This window comes from Macrobrachium nipponense, chromosome 33, assembly GCF_015104395.2.
Source record: "Macrobrachium nipponense isolate FS-2020 chromosome 33, ASM1510439v2, whole genome shotgun sequence".
NCBI lineage: Eukaryota > Metazoa > Arthropoda > Malacostraca > Decapoda > Palaemonidae > Macrobrachium > Macrobrachium nipponense.
This window is the reverse complement of record NC_087219.1, coordinates 60325811-60342508: the sequence shown is the minus strand read 5'-3', so window position 1 is coordinate 60342508 and position 16698 is coordinate 60325811. Positions and strand designations below refer to the sequence as shown.

Here is a 16698-nt window from a genome sequence, read left to right as displayed (position 1 = left end):
ATGCCTGTGCCCCACACACAAGTACCATACTCACGAACAACTGTCTTTACTTTATACAATACCAATCAAACCGTTCCGACGTCGAGTATGCTATACAATCTGTCAGTGATGTCTTCTCCGAGGAAATTAACGTTGCATATACGAAATACAAAGATCTGATACCAGAAAATATTCTCAAGGAGTGATCTACAAAAAAACTTGTCCTTTCACAAGAAAATATCATACATCACTAAGTGGCTAAGGACCTGCTCAGTGAAAATCTACACCAATGACCCTTAAAATTTGCCTGCAAAGAGGCCTGCTGACCTAAGCCTACCTGCAGTGTTCCACACGGCAGAAAATGCCTTCCAAAAAGCAAAATTCCTCTCAGGAATAACTGGAAAAACTCTGAAAAAATAGAGGACACAAAGGATAAATTTTCAAGAATCTGGGAAGTGATCAAAGGACTATGGGAATCCCTAGACAGTCTTAAAACATGGAAGCAAATAATCTTGCATGGATCTGGAATGCGATCAAGAGTGCAGGAATCACTAGACAAACGTATGGAAAGCCACCAGACTCCTTTAAATGCGGCATCCATGATTTCCTCCCCTCCCAGCAACACGGGAGAAGTGAGGGTGTAATACAATGTCCAGATGGCCATACCCACCTAGGTGCCAACTGGCCTCTCTCCATCGGTTGAAGTGCCCCATCACCTTTAGACCATTCTGAGGGGACTGTTGGACTCCAACCCCTTCTCCCTCCCCAGTGCCTCCAGTGGAAGATAGATCTTCATTGACGATCACCATTCCTCGTGAAACTCCCGACTCTATCTCTCCTCCCCAGCCTCCCATCGTGGATGCAGATGAGTGTGATCATGAGAGGTCTGGCAGCTGGCAGACACAAACAAAAAAAAGAATAGAACCTCTCATTTGTCCGCTGGACCAGAGCCCAACAATCATGTATCACCTCGCCCAAAACCTGAGAAGAGATGTCACGCAGCAATTCACAGTCTATGCTCATAAGTGATGCTAGACGTCATAATGGAGTAAAGTTTCTCATGGGCTGTGACCCACTCATCTCCCATGCAAAAGTAAACATCAAGTGGCTTACAGGACTACCTGCCTATTTAAACACCTCGATGTTCATAAAGGCGAGAATTTCGGACCTAATACAATAGTCTCAAGATATAACCTAGTCCAGGACCCCATCCCTCCAGGGGATCTTACTAACACCCCAAGCAGGGTCACTTCCACCACAAGTGACAGCCAACCTCCCATGGGGAGTGACTGCCCACACCCCTTGGCTAACCCACCACCCACCAAAATGATCAGCGCCTTCATCTCCCGTCTTCGTGAGTAGCCATGGATACATTAGATATAATCTCTTGGAACATTTTTGGCCTCAAGTGGAATTACACTCTTAAACATGTTTTGCAAAAATTTGAAGGGCATCATTGCATAGCAAGAAACACTCCTCTGGTCACATGACCTTGTCATCCGAGATTTAACATATGAAGACTTCAAAGCTCTCTCGACTTAATCGACGCAAGTTACAGATCAAATCGTAGTGGGTCGCACAAAATGGGCCTTTCTTTCCTGTGGCACAAATCGTTAGACAACATGGTAAATGTGATGACCTACAGGAGACAGGTTGCTGGGTCTCCAAGTGACAGTAGGGAACTCTAGGATCCTAATAATTAATGTTTATATGCCCTGGAAAAATAACAATAATTTTGATCAATACTGCATGATCCTAGGTCAGTTACACATTATTATTCACGATTCTCCTGCTGATCATATCTGTATAATCAGGGACCTTAATTCTCACCTCACTAAAAAACAATTTTATAATAAACATATTTGCTTCTGTCAAAATCATGATCTCCAGACTAGCAATGTAATGCTCCTTCCACCCTCCTCATATTCTTATGTACAAAATAGAACGGACACAACTACAACCTCCTGGTTGGACCACTGCATCACATCTCCACAACTTCATGATTCCAGTTGTATTCAGTACCCCCATCCCTCCCTACCATGAACCCCCTTTAACCCTCTTCCGCCGACTGGACGTATTTTACGTCGACATTTTTTGTCTCCCGTGTGCCGACTGGACGTATTTTACGTCGACTTACAAAAGTTTTTTTTTAAATTCGCGGAAAAATACTTATAGCCTACCAGCCTAAAACTTTTGAATCACGCGCCTTGGGGGATGCTGGGAGTTCACGGATCAAGAGATGTTGTTTTGTTTACAACGTTACGCAGGCGCGCAAGCCCGAATTTCTTTCTTGCCGCACTAAAAAGTATCTGTGACACATCTCGGAAATTATTTCGTCACTTTGACATAATTTTTGTACCATTGTAAATTAGCCGTTACATGAAGTATTATATATGAAAATGTGTGCATTTTTTATGTAGAATACAACAATAAAATACTCATGATTGTAGCTTTTATCAGTTTTTGTTTGAGATATTTTCATATAAATAAACGATTAAATGCCAAAATTTGCAACCCTTTCGGTCAAACTTTGACCTCTACCGGAAGGGGAATGGTCGAAAAACGCAATTGGTAAGCTAAAACGCTTATATTCTAGTAATATTCAATAATTTAATTTTGCAACTAATTGGAAGTCTCTAGCACAATATTTCGATTTATGGTGAATTTATGAAAAAACATTTTCCTTACGTTCCGCGCGGTAACTCTTCCGAAAAAAATCATACATGCGATTGTGGTAATGTTTGCACCATTTTAAAATTAGCCGTTATATAAAGTTGTATATATGGAAATGTGCAATTTTTTATGCACAATACACCTAAAAACAACCCACCCATGGTTGTAGCTTTTATCAGTTTTGAGATATTTTTCATATAAAATAACGATAATTGCCCAAATTTCAACCTTCTCGGTCAACTTTGACTCTACCAGAAATGGTCGAAAAACGCAATATAAGCTAAAACGCTTATATTCTAGTAATATTCAAGCATTTACCTTCATTTTGAAACAAATTGGAAGTCTCTAGCACAATATCTCGATTTATGGTGAATTTATGACAAAAATAACATTTTCTTTACGTCCGCGCGGTAACTCTTCCGAAAAAATCATACATGCGATTGTGGTAATGTTTGCACCATTTTAAATTAGCCGTACATAAAGTTTTATATATGAAAATGTGCGCAATTTCATGTAGAATACAACAAGAAATAATTGAAGGTTGTAGCTTTTCTCATTTTTTGAAATATTTGCATATAAATCACGATAAATAGAAAAAAAAACCACGTTCGGTCAATTTGACTCTACCGAACTGGTCGAAAAACTCAATTGTAAGCTAAAACTCTTACAGTCTAGTAATATTCAGTCATTTATCTTCATCTTGAAATAAATTCGAAGTCTCTAGCACAATAGTTAGATTTATGGTGAATTTTAAAAAAATCTTTCCTTCCCTTCGCGAGCGGATTCTCCGCACAAATCTCCGAAAACGTACATCCCATTCTCGGAATATTTGCTCCATTTCATATTAGGCATTTCATAGAGTTTTATATATGAAAATGTGCACAATTTTATGTAAAATAAAACGAAAAATATTTGAAGTTGTAGCTTTCCTTATTTCCGAAATAATTGCATATAAAAAATAATATAAAAAAATTCGACATTCGGTCAACTTTAACTCGTCAGATATGGTCGAAAACTGCAATTGTAAGCTAATACTCTTACAGTAATTAGTAATAGTCAATCCATTTGTCTTCATTTTGAAAGAAATTGGATCTCTCTATGACAATATTTAGATTTATGGTGAATTTTTTACAAAATATTTGTTTACGTCCAGTCGTTAACAATTCCGAATTCATGCATTATTTTGTGATAATATTTTCTCTGTGTTTTGCTTTTAATCGTTTTACAATGTGTTTATATACCAAAATGATCGCAATTTAGTGTACATTACAACGAAAAAAAAGTAACTTACCTTTAACCGTTTTGCGCACAATGCGATTTGAAATACAATATATGAAAATTTTTGTTTTTTGCGCTATCTATATTGGCATTATTTTATATATGATAATGATAATTTTTTTCATTTCCGATGGTTGCATACTAAACTTCAGGCAATGACAAAAAAAAGGAGCCAAAAATGAACTCTTAATCTTGAAAACTAAGCTCGCTGTGATTTTTTGAAAAAAATATTTTTTCCGCGTTCCGTGCTCACTCCGAAACCCCTCCGGCACACGGGAGACAAATTTTTATTTACCGCTCCGGCGTAAGAGGGTTAACTGATCACCCACCAACTGTAAGCTGGGATTTTAAAAACCAACAAAAAACCAGATACCTTAGGACGACCACGGAAACCAGGCTGCAGTCAATAGTTCAACCGGCAAACGCCTTACTTTGTACTAACACAAAATGTAAAAGTGACCACCACAGGAGAGATCTGAATGAATTCTATTTGAACATAAAATCCGCTATGCTTGCTTCCGGCAGGGCTACCTTTAGATTTCATCAAGGTAACTCATAATATACCTGACTGGAATGACTTGGTTAAAGATCTGTTCATATCCACAAGAAATGTTTTTGCTGTACAGGCAAAATGGTAGCCCGAGGGAAGGACACTGCAATGCTAATGAGACAGGTGAGAGCGCAGTTCAAATTTGCTGTTAAACACTGCTGATTAAATGAAAAGCAACTAAGAGGCGATGCAAAGTCTAGAAATTTAGAATCTGGTGATTATCCTCGTCTTTGGAAAGACATTCAATCCATAAATCCTAAAATTAAAAAGATATCACAGAGTAGGAAAAGCATTTGGTGACGAAGAGTAGAAGAAGCAGTTGGTGACGAGAATATCGCAAGTATGTGAGGCGATCACTTTAACAATATCCTGAATTGCATAAATGATTAAGAAAGCCAAAGGGATGTAGATAACCTCCTTACTTTTAACATTGTTTCATTTCGCAGATCGTATTACACCAGGTAACATCAGCGATGCCATAAACAACCTATCTAATAATAAATTGCTCGGCTGCAATGGTATTCCTGCAAAAGCTTTCAAATTCTGCCACACAATAATCTGCATTTTGCTAGGTGCCCTATTCAATGCATGCATAATTCACCAATTTCTTCCAGACTCCCTACTCCTAGTTCACTTAATACCATTAACCCTTTAACGCCGATTGGACATATTAAACGTCGACGAAAACTGTCTGTTGGGCGCCGAACCAACCTAAGGTAAGTCAACGAAAGTTTTTTTTAAAAATTTGCGGAAAAATAGTTATAGGCCTACCAACCCAAAACTTTTGAGTCACGCGCCTTGGGGGATGCTGGGAGCTCACGGATCAAGTTGTTGTTTTGTTTACAATCGTTACCCAGGCACGCAAGCGCAAATTTCTTTCTTCTCGCACTAAAAAGCATCAGCTACACATCTCAGAAATAATTTCGTCACTTTGACATAATTTTTGCACCATTTTATATTAGCCGTTACATGGACTGTTATACATATATATGAAAATGTGCAAAATTTCACGTAGAATACAACAACAAAAAACACTCATGGTTGTAGCTTTTATCAGTTTTGAAATATTTTCATATAAATAACGATAAGTGCTAAACTTTCAACCTTCGGTCGACTTTGACTCTACCAATACGGTCGAAAAACGCAATTGTAACCTAAAACTCTTATATTCTAGTAATATTCAATCATTTACCTTCATTTTACAACAAATTGGAAGTCTCTAGCACAATATTTTGATTTATGGTGAATTTATGAAAAAAAAATTTTCCTTACGTCCGCGAGGTAACTCTTCCAAAAAAATCATAAATTTTTTAGTCAGATTGTCGTAATGTTTGCACAATTTTAAATTAGCAGTTACATAAAGTTTTATATATGGAAATGTGTGCAATTGCATGTAAAATACAACAATAAACAACCCATGGTTGTAGCTTTTATCAGTTTTGAAATATTTTCATATAAATAACGATGTGCCAAAATTTCAACCTTCGGTCAACTTTGACTCGACCAAAATGGTCAAAAAACGCAATTGTAAGCTAAAACTCTTACATTCTAGTAATATTCAATCATTTACCTTTCTTTTGCAACAAATTGGAAGTCTCTAGCACAATATTTTGATTTATGGTGAATTTATGAAAAAAAAAAATTTCCTTACATCAGCGCGGTAACTCTTCCGAAAAAAATCAGAAATTTTTTCGTCCGATTGTCGTAATGTTTGCATCATTTTAAATTAGCCGTTACATAACGTTTTATATATGAAAATGTGCGCAATTGCATGTAGAATACAACAAAAAACAACCCATGGTTGTAGCTTTTATTAGTTTTGAAACATTTTCATATAAATAACGATGTGCCTAAATTTCAACCTTGGTCAACTTTGACTCGACCAAAATGGTAAAAAAACGCAATTGTAAGCTAAAACTATTACATTCTAGTAATATTAAATCATTTACCTATATTTTGTAACAAATTGGAAGTCTCTAGCACAATATTTCGATTTATGGTAACCCTTCCGAAAAAATCATAATTTTTTTGTCAGATTGTTGTAATGTTTGCACCATTTTAAATTAGCCGTTACATAAGGTTTTATATATGAAAATGTGCACAATTTCATGTAGAATGCAACAAAAAACAACCCATGGTTGTAGCTTTATCAGTTTTGAAATATTTTATATAAATAATAAATAGAAAAAATTAGTCCTTCGGTCAACTTTAACTCGACCGAAATGGTCAAAAACTGCAATTGTAAGCTACAACACTTACAGTCTAGTAATATTCAATCAATTACCTTCATTTTGCAATAAACGGGAAGTCTCTAGCACCAATGATTTCGATTTTATGGTGAATTTTTGAAAACAGCTTTTTATTTACGTCCGGCGTTACGAATTCATGCATCATTTTGTGATAATATTTTCTCTCTGTTGCCTTGATCATTTTACAATGTTATATACCAAATTGATCGCGATTCAGTAAACAATACAACGAAAAAAATTAACTCGTTAGCTTTACCGTTAGCATTGCTCACAGCATGATTTGTATACAATTATATATGAAAAATTTTTTTTGCGTGCGCTGTCGTATATCCCAATATTTATATATGATAAAAGATTTTTTTAAATTTCTGATGGTTGCATACTAAACTTCAGGCAACGACAAAAAAAGGAGCCAAAAATGAACTCTTAATCTTGAAAACTAAGCGTGCTGTGATATTTTAAAAAAAACTTTTTTTCCACTTCGGCGCTCACTCGCAAACGTCGCCAGCATACGGAAGACGATTTTTAAAATACCGCTTCGGCGTTTAAGGGTTAATAAAAAACAAGCTTAAGGATGCAGCTGACCCTGGCAATTACCGCTCGATTGCAATCATTACGATGGCATCGAAGGTACCTGAGTCGGTTCTCCTACACACCACTGACAACCAATTCGGATTTAAAGCAAACCACTCAACCGACACCTGCAACTATATATACTGAAAGAATGGCTGAACTATCACCTATCATCAGCCTCTCCTGTTTTCCTATGTTTTGTAGATGTGAGAAAAGCATTTGACAGAGTTAAATACCTGAACCTCTTCCTGAAGCTGCAGAAAAGAGGCACACCTCTATATTTTAGTTGGCATTTTATATTGCTGGTACTCCACACAGCAATTCTGCGTCAAATGGGGTAACGTACTGTCGTACACCTTCGGCTCTCTAAAAAGGCTTCTGCAAGGGGGCATTCTCTCTCCATACCAGTTTAATACTCACACAGATGCCCTGAATGTCAAAACTAAACTCACTCCCAATTGGGAGCACTGTCAACAAAACAACTATAAACAACTTTGCTACGCCAACGATATGATTCTTATTTCCCCATCAGTGAAAGGTCTCCGACGACTCATCAACACTTGCCGCCAATATGCAGTGGAATTGATCTCCCATATAACGAAACCAAGACCCAATGCAAGTCGCTGCTCCTGAGATCGCTTAAGCATATTGCAGAACCACAAATTTTCCTCAGAATCATTGGCTGGAATTCGTGCACAAATGGCACCGGCCAGCTCAAGGATGGAGGGGGGAGATGGGAACCCTTTGATCAAACCGAATTGGTTGCAGTATGCAAAGGTTGATAACAAAATCAATTTTATTCACATATTAGGTTCAAAGATAATCAAAAGGATAGATGGTGTGTGTCCGAGAGAGAGAGAGAGAGAGAGAGAGAGAGAGAGAGAGAGAGAGAGAGAGAGAGAGAGAGAGAGAGAGAAATCAGTGTTTTTACACTTGGATCTTAAGTGTACAAAAAAGATTAATTATGCAACAATACATCAACTTACTGTTGGCAAATGGTAGAATTTTAAAACAAGCATGAGGATTTTTGCAAATAATTAAGTAATAAGTCAAGAATGCAAGAAAAGGAAAGAGAGATTAAATAACTTTTCACAAGGAGGCCGCTTCAACAAACAATCAAAGGCACACAGAAGCTGAAAATGGAGTCAGTTTGTTTATTACGGTGCTGAGTTACTTATACAGTAGTTAAAAATCATAAAAAGCAATTGTCACTAAACTGGTATTTTACCATAACAAAAATAAAAGATTTGGGCAGATTGATTGAGTGTAAGTGAAAGAAATGGGCAAATAATCATCCCAGATCAGCTCTCTCTCTCTCTCTCTCTCTCTCTCTCTCTCTCTCTCTCTCTCTCTCTCTGTGTGTGTGTGTGCAATCGAACTCTAACTCGAGCAAGCTTTTTTTTTTATTGCATTTTTTTCATGATTTATCATTATGTTAATAACATTTTACTTTTTACGTGACTTGGTCCTGCTTTTACGTACATATCATGGTAAAGATTTTACTGTCTCCTCTCTCCTCAACAAGACCATGACGCACGATAATTAAAATCATTCACTCGTTATTCCTAAAAAATATAAACGCTCCCACCTGCTACCTGAAGTTAGTTGTGTATCACCGCAATGACGAATGATTTTGTTAATCCTTTGTGCTAAATTTTATTGTGGAAAGCTTTGTTGTTTCATTTACTATTTTGTTAATACTGTTCACCTAGATCGTCTCACTACTCGGCGCACCGAACACTGGCTCAATTAAGACTATTTTCTCTTCTTTTTTTTCTGTATAGCATTTGATTGTTTTCAGATTTTATCATCATGTTAAATTTATTGTGAAATAACATTTTAATTTTTATGTGACTTGGTTTGACATTATTTTAAGAAAAAATAATGTCAGACATGGAAAATATAGGCCCCGTTTTTATAGCAAGAGATATATGAAGCCAATTGGAGCATTTTCATTTTTTAAGAAATTTTACGCACTCAAAGGGGAAATTCCAAATGCATATTGACACAATCTAAGGGTTAAATATAATCAATATAACTGCAATTACAAAATGTGTATGAAACATCCTTTCCCTCATCTTTTGTTTTAAACTCTGAGAGAAGCTCAAAGCCAGAGCTGTCAAATATATCAAGTTAATGTGACAGGTTGCGGAATGTCGCCAATTAGCAGGTCGATGATATCTCTCTCTCTCTCTCTCTCTCTCTCTCTCTCTCTCTCTCTCTCTCTCTCTCTCAACAGATTAAATAATTCACTTTACCATCTAGAAGTGCCCCCCAACCCGTGATCCCGAAAGCTATCAAAGCTTGAAGGCTACTCAAAATAAGCATAATATTTCACCAAATCCAGTTATTCAACCAAAACCCAACGAACAAAAGATGCTGCAAATGCTCGATGTTTACTCAAGCTGGCAGAACTAGAATGAGAATTTCTGTTAAGTCATTTCCAGTATTCCCATTAGTGGGCAGGGCTTGTCACCCACCTAGTACACTAAGGTGTTACTATGATTTTTTTAAATGAAAGGCTGCTACACGTGTTAGATATTATAGTTATGTAATTACTTGGTAAGATACTTATAAGAAAACCTGACTATTGTTAGTGTAGATGTGGAAGCAGGGTGGCAATCACTTGGAAGGAGGGTTTGTTCGACATCCACTCAGTTGAAGTTAGCACAATACAAGAGCCCACCAGGTGTATTGCTGACAAGTACAACTTCCTTACTTCAACCATACACAGAATGGCCAACATGACTGCAATGAGGCAAGGTGAGTAAGAGCCGGGCCTCCTGATACATATCGCTGCTGTCATATTATCAATGACCAACAAGATTTGAGACCCTGTCAGATCCTTCATTATTTTCTGTCAGACAAGTTAACAGCTATCAGTTTCATAAACCTGAGGAGATACACACTTAAAACTGATGACTATCTTCCCACAAGCTGCTGAGCCTCCAAGTGGCCTACTAAACCTGTCAAGGCAGTAACTGTGTGCATCACTATCTGCGCAGCCAGGGTAGTCAGATCAAACTGTTAGACAAGAGCACCATCCCACGTCTCCAATCACCAGTTGTCATGGATGGAATAAATTCCAAACCCTTTGCCAGGATTGAGAAAGTCAGACTCCTTTCTGTCCTTGAGTCACAGTTTAAATAGAATGGAATATAAAATTTAGGCCAAAGGCCAAGCTCTGAGATCTATGAGGTGATTTAGCACTGACAGGGAGACTGATTTTCAAGGTTTGGAAGATACAACCAGAGGACAACCTCACAGTTGCACGATGAAACAATGAAACAAATACTAGAAGAGGGTAGAAAGTAAGATGGAAGAGACTATGAATAGAGGTACAGAAAAATGAATGAAAGGCATTGCAGATTGGGGCCAAAGGAATGTTGCAAAGAGTTGTAAAGAACCTTAAGTAATGCCTGCAGTGTACCATATGAGTTACACTGACACTACCACCACAGATAAACTGTAACAGGCCCACAATCTGTTCCAACTGTTGTTAAGGAACCTAGAATCAGGCCAGGAATGCTTACAAATCCTTCCTGATTTTGGCTGGGAAGACACAACCTGCCACAAAGCACATCCCAGAGAGGAAAGAGTTGTCTTGGTTGATCAAGAAATCTCTTGACATGGATGATACACTAAACAATGCAATACAAAGACATTGCACATTTCACTGGTAAGAGCCACACAACAACCGGGCAATTCAGTTTACCAAATACAAAAATACTACTTTATTGAAATACCCCTACATCCTAAGCCAAATAAGAAAATACTGAAAATTAAATTCTTCATAAATTATCAAAAGGAATTTCTTTTGCACTTACCTCTATAAGGCTCCCATTATTAACTGGAACACTGATTAGTTCTCTGGCAGATCCAGTGGGTATGGGAGGTGGTGGGGCACTGAATCTTAAACCTACAGAACCAGCACCCCTTCCTTGTCCTCCAGTGTAGTAGGGTCCACCTGAACTACTTGGCTGACCACCCCATAAACTAGGATCACGAGGTGTATATTCACCTGAAAAAAAATATTATAAATATAGATAAGACAGATAGACATAGATATAGATATATAAGATATAGATATAGATAATAAGCATATTCTCCTATCAATTCCAGAATTACAGTAACATATACCTATAGCATTTACAGACAGTCACCGGATTATCAGTGGACTCGATTATCGGCAATCCTGTTTTATTTTATAGCGCCCAGAGTCCCGGTTATTGGCGCCCTAAGGTATTATGGCGTCAATAACTGGTTAACAGCGCCATTAATAGTTGAGTTTTGATTAATGGCGGTTTCCACTTATCGGCACCCCCTCGGGAATGGATCCCCCACCGATAACCAGGGGCTGCCTGTACAAAGCAATTATCAACTTTATGAGTTTGGTTTGCTATAAAACACTATAAAAACAAATCTACAATTGCTTGGCAATTCAAGGCAGCTTACAAACTAAAAAATATAGTTATACAGATACATGGCTGCATACAGGATTGTACATCAACTCTGGGAAAATTCACACAATCACCAATACATATTATCAATGATCAGTTTAACAAGCACATCCTAGTACACCATTCCCAATTTCAGAAAGCAGAAAGACTCGAGGAAATGACAGTTAATGCTAAACTGTTACCCAATGGCAATACAAGAGATATCCTCATTAGGACTTGCTAAAATTTCATAATCACTAGATCATAAACAGTTACTGTCTAAGCAAAACCAACAAAGGATTTACAATAAACCGGCAACCTGACACAGAAATCCTACTCAATAATGATGTTACTTCCTAAGAGAGAGCAAAGTGGATATTTAAAATCTATGGATTTCACATACCTTACCCATTAACCTATCTTTGCAAAGAATATGTTCTGTGGCAACACGCAGAGTTTGAATGTATGGATTAGTTTGCTATATATGAAGAATTATCGACAGTGTTCATTTGCTAACATGTGGAACAGATGGAAAATTATATTTTTATATTAAAATAAGGTTTTATACACACTTACCAAGTAATTACATAGCTATAGTTTAACTTCTGTTAGCTGGTAGAATTTTGAAAATCACAGTAGTGCTACTTTTTCTTTTGGCTAGGCGACTAACCCCGCCCATTTTCGGGGTTAGAGAGGAACTAATTTAGCACAGAGTTCAGTTGTTTATGCCCTCTAGTCTATGGGCAGGAGGCGGGAGGGCTATGATCATGTAATTATTTAAGCATACTTGGTCTACATAGGCCAGGGCCTTGGTCGTGTTCCCAATCAGGGGAAGACTCAGGAGAGCCATGGCCTCCTTCGGAACCCCCAAAGAGGAAGTCCACAGCTACGGACCTCTTGTTGTCAGGAGGCAGGGTGGGCTCCCCCAGATGGTTCTTGGTCCTAATGAGAGCCAGGAGTCGCCCAAAGGTCGACCCCTTGTCTGTGGCGCCCTGCCCTTCCAAGGCACTGGAGCTCGTCTTGGACGAACACCTCGTCTTCATTGTCCTCTTGGGGGCAAAGGGGGAAGGTCAGTGGGAACGGGTGCTCATCTAGGAAAGGAGCCTCAGACCAAACCAGCGGGGCCGTCATTGAACTCCAACTGGCCCAGGCTTGCATCCCGATCCCAACCGGAGATGGCGAACGGCTCTGCCTCCTTCACGGGCAAAAGGAGGGGGAGGAACGCCAAGGAAAGGAGCCTGCCCGACATGAGCGGCCAGCCACCAAGGGGCCTGCCAGTACTGGGGAGGGATCCACCGAGAATGCAGGGGGAACAATTGGTGGTGGAGTGAAGCACCCCGCTCATGGGACAGTCATGGGAACCACAAACTTGGAAGCTCTCTGGGGGGACTAACTGGTCGGGGAGCGGTGGCGCCCATGGCGGCAAGACCCGTCATGACGGCTGCTGCTCCTACTCTGACCTCTGCGGTCCCGGCTATGACGGGGAGAGCGGGATTAGTGGCCTGGGGAGGAGGAGGAAGAAGAACACTCGACTCCTCCCGGCACAGCACCTCCACTTTGCTCTACGCCTCCTCCTACGGGAGGACCTGTCCGAATCCGAAGACTCCGAGGAGGAATAACCCTCAGGAAAAGGGAGCCTCCTCTAGCCCTTCCTCTTACTGCTCTTGGCCCGGGGGGGAAGAGGGCCTGGCTCGGACTGGGCTGGTGCTACGTCCACTGTGGCACCTCATCTCGGGGGAGAGTCCCCACCATCGGCTCCGACATCACGGGAAGGAGCGGGGGCAGCCCCCAGCAGTGAAACTCGTCCCCCTCAAAAGCAATCTGAATAGGGTAAGAGGAGTGCCGGACCAAGACCAGGAATGGAACTCCGAAGACTCCATCAGCTCCTGCTGCCTCCTGTGGCAGCCAAACCCCTCGGGGGAGGTGAAAGGGAGCGCAGATGAGGTGGACAACATACTGAAAGCCACCCCGGCTGACACGGATGGAGCACCCGGCTCCGAGACCGCATCGTGGAGCACAGAGGATAACACCTTGGCTGACGGAGGGCCCCCAAAGGTTGAAGCAGGACCACACCGCCTTCAAGAGGTTATTGTCCCTGGGCAGTACAACCTGTACAGGAGAGACAGACTCATCGGGCTCTGCAATGGGCAGAGGCCTGGCAACGAACATAACTAGGTCCCCTCACTGGGAGGGAACAAGGGAAGACTTTGGAAGCAAAGCTGGCGACGGAGCAGGACTAGCCGGTGAGGGCTCTTCCAAGCGCGACTTAACGGAAGACTTGCCCTCCTTCTTCCTCTTGGTTGAGGCCAAAGTCCATTGGAAGGTAGGCCAGGACATACACTCTGGGCACGTGGACTTCGGCAAGCAAGGCCTGCCTCAACACGAGTTACACAAAGAGTGGGGGCATCTATCTTCATAGAAGATAAGGCCTCTGAAGGGCCTGGGCAACACCGTTGAGAAGTCAGACTCCATGAGTGAAGGGCATACACACACCACACACAAGGGGAGTGGGGAACCACTAACACATAAGGAATTGCACAAAGGGGGAATCGGGCAGACACACGGAAGACGAGCTGACAAGTGCAGACGGGTCAGCAATCAGGAAAACACTGAGGTCATAGGTCATGGGTTCCATGGCCGTTGACTTGACCCTCAGGGCAATTACCTGGCTAGGTGTGGAAGGGATAACCAGATTTTTCTGATTGGTACCAGATTGACATCCAAGATTCTCTTATTAAAGTAGTTTGGGGTAAGTATACAGCATCGGAACAATTTTTTCTTTCTGTGTATGATTTACAAACTGTTTGGTGAAAATGGTGCCATGCCGGCTGGGGGATGGAGGGAGACAGAAACCCTTTGAGGAAACCGAATTAGTTGCAGTATGCAAAGGTAGATAACAAAATGACAATTTGTCGAAAATTGCATTTTTCCTAACTATACAAACCTGAGGTCCTTTAACAATAGGAAGTAGCTAGCGGCAGCTGGAACGGTCGTAAGCTTCGAACAAGGGGAGAACGGTAGTTAACTGCTTGTCCGACTGGGAGGTAAACAAATCACTTTTGCTTTTGGCCCATGCAAATACGCAGAGTGAGGGGTGGCATGAGGAGGGACTATATGTAAAGGACCTCAGGTTTGTATAGTTAGGAAAAATGCAATTTTCGACAAATTGTCATTTGTTCCGATACGTAATACAAACCATCGGTCCTTTAACAATAGGAAGACTCACTTCTTGGTGGGAGGAATCTGAGTCTTTTGATGAACAGACTGGTGTTCGTCCATCCCTGGAATGCCTCCCTGGTCGTAAGAGCGAGGGATCCAAGCCTCTGTCCGCTTGATCGGGGTGTGCACCGCAGGATCAATGGTCAGAACCTCTGGCCCGAGTACTAAGAGAGAGGCAAGCGTATCTCTTCGTACCAGCAAGCAAGAACTTGTTCCTGTTTGCAAGAGGCAACATAAAGTATGGGTTGTCTCAAGCTGGCATCCACTTCCTCCCCCACCCCTTGTTGGAGGAAGTGGGTGGATATACGCTCCTATACCCTAGTGAAAGGGATAGGATGGGCTCTGTTGAGTAGCTCACCTGCATCTTGTCCTTATCCAGCAGGGTGACGACCGTGTCCCCACTCTAACCAACAGGGTAGAGGGGCAAGAAAAAGATGGAAGAGGAGCCAGTCACACTCTCATTCACTCATCCATTCTTACGGTCACACCAGGACTCGATGCTGTTCAGCCTGCGAGGGTCTGGGTTCGCTACACAACGTGTTGAGCAGCCACCACGGGTCCCAAGGAAAAAGATCCAAGGACCTGTGGGCAATATCCCGAAGGTAGAAGGAAGGGCATGTGGTCTGGTTGGACCAGACCCCTGCCTTCAGTAACCTGCGCCACGGAGAAGTTCTTGCGGACAAGGCAGCATCTCCTTCGCATCGAAGGCGGTGAAGTCCATTAGGGAGGGGATTGTGAACGACTCGAACCAATCGTCAGGGACCGAAGGGTTCTGAGTCTTCGCTACGAAGTTCGGTACGAAATCGAGCGTCACGGATCCCCATCCCCTGGATGCTTGACTTCGCAGGAGAAGTCATGCAGTTCCTCAGAGGAAAAGAAGGAAATAGTCGCATGACCTATCCCTCTTCTCTACTTCGGTGATGTCCAGTACCCATACTGGTCTGTCCGTTTGCCACGAAGTCTCTCCGCATCCTCCTATCCCCATGCAGCGAAGTTCTCGGTAGTGGATAGGACACCGACACTCCATGGTGGGTGTCAATGGTATGGGTAACTGTGACAAGCTATTAAACGAAGTAATGATTGCTCTGTAACAACCGAACTAAGTCAACAGCGTAGTTCGTAACTGACTCGGGCGCTCTGACAGCTGCCGACTGACTGCGTTCGGTAGGAGGCAAGTTGTCAAAGCATCCGAGTAAGTCACGTGACCTTCGCCTTTAAAGGGTTATGCCGAGAGACCAAACAAATAATGTATTTGTTTGTCACCAATGCCGAACAGCGAGGTGATGATTCTCTTAAGGCATGTGCCCAACAGGCGAAAGTCAATTGCCTTCTAGAGACCGAGGTCCCTGAAGGTAAAACATCTCATGGTTGTTGAATCTCAGCTAAGGAGAAACAACACTATGTACCGTTGAAGCCGAAGGTAGATATTGAATGCAACCTACGTCTTCACAGATGAATCGAGAGAGGGATTCTCAAGATTCATAACCTGTGCTTACAAATGACTGAAAACGCTAACCGCTATTTCATTGCTGTCCGGTGAGAAGTCGTAGTTGCAATGAAGCGGGGGCGTTCTTCAGTAATGAAAACACAGGGGCGAAAGCCGCCTGAAGAACTGCTTCTCATGGGCTGAACATTTGGAAGTAGAGCTGTCAGGTCGGAGAGTAGGCGATGTCTTCTGACACATCTGGTAATTCGGGTTGAACAATGAACAATTGTACACCTACGAATACGAGATATT

The 16698-nt window shown here is 41.3% G+C and overlaps 1 protein-coding gene across 1 annotated transcript in view; it reads right to left on the bottom strand.

The window, feature by feature from the left end:
• LOC135203224 (RNA-binding protein 26-like) overlaps nucleotides 1-16698 on the bottom strand; it is a gene marked incomplete in the record, with an annotated part of 231575 nt that overhangs the window by 152783 nt on the left and 62094 nt on the right. Inside the window, 1 exon segment of the mRNA XM_064232984.1 lies at nucleotides 11130-11323. Coding sequence (XP_064089054.1) covers nucleotides 11130-11323 — 194 coding nt within the window.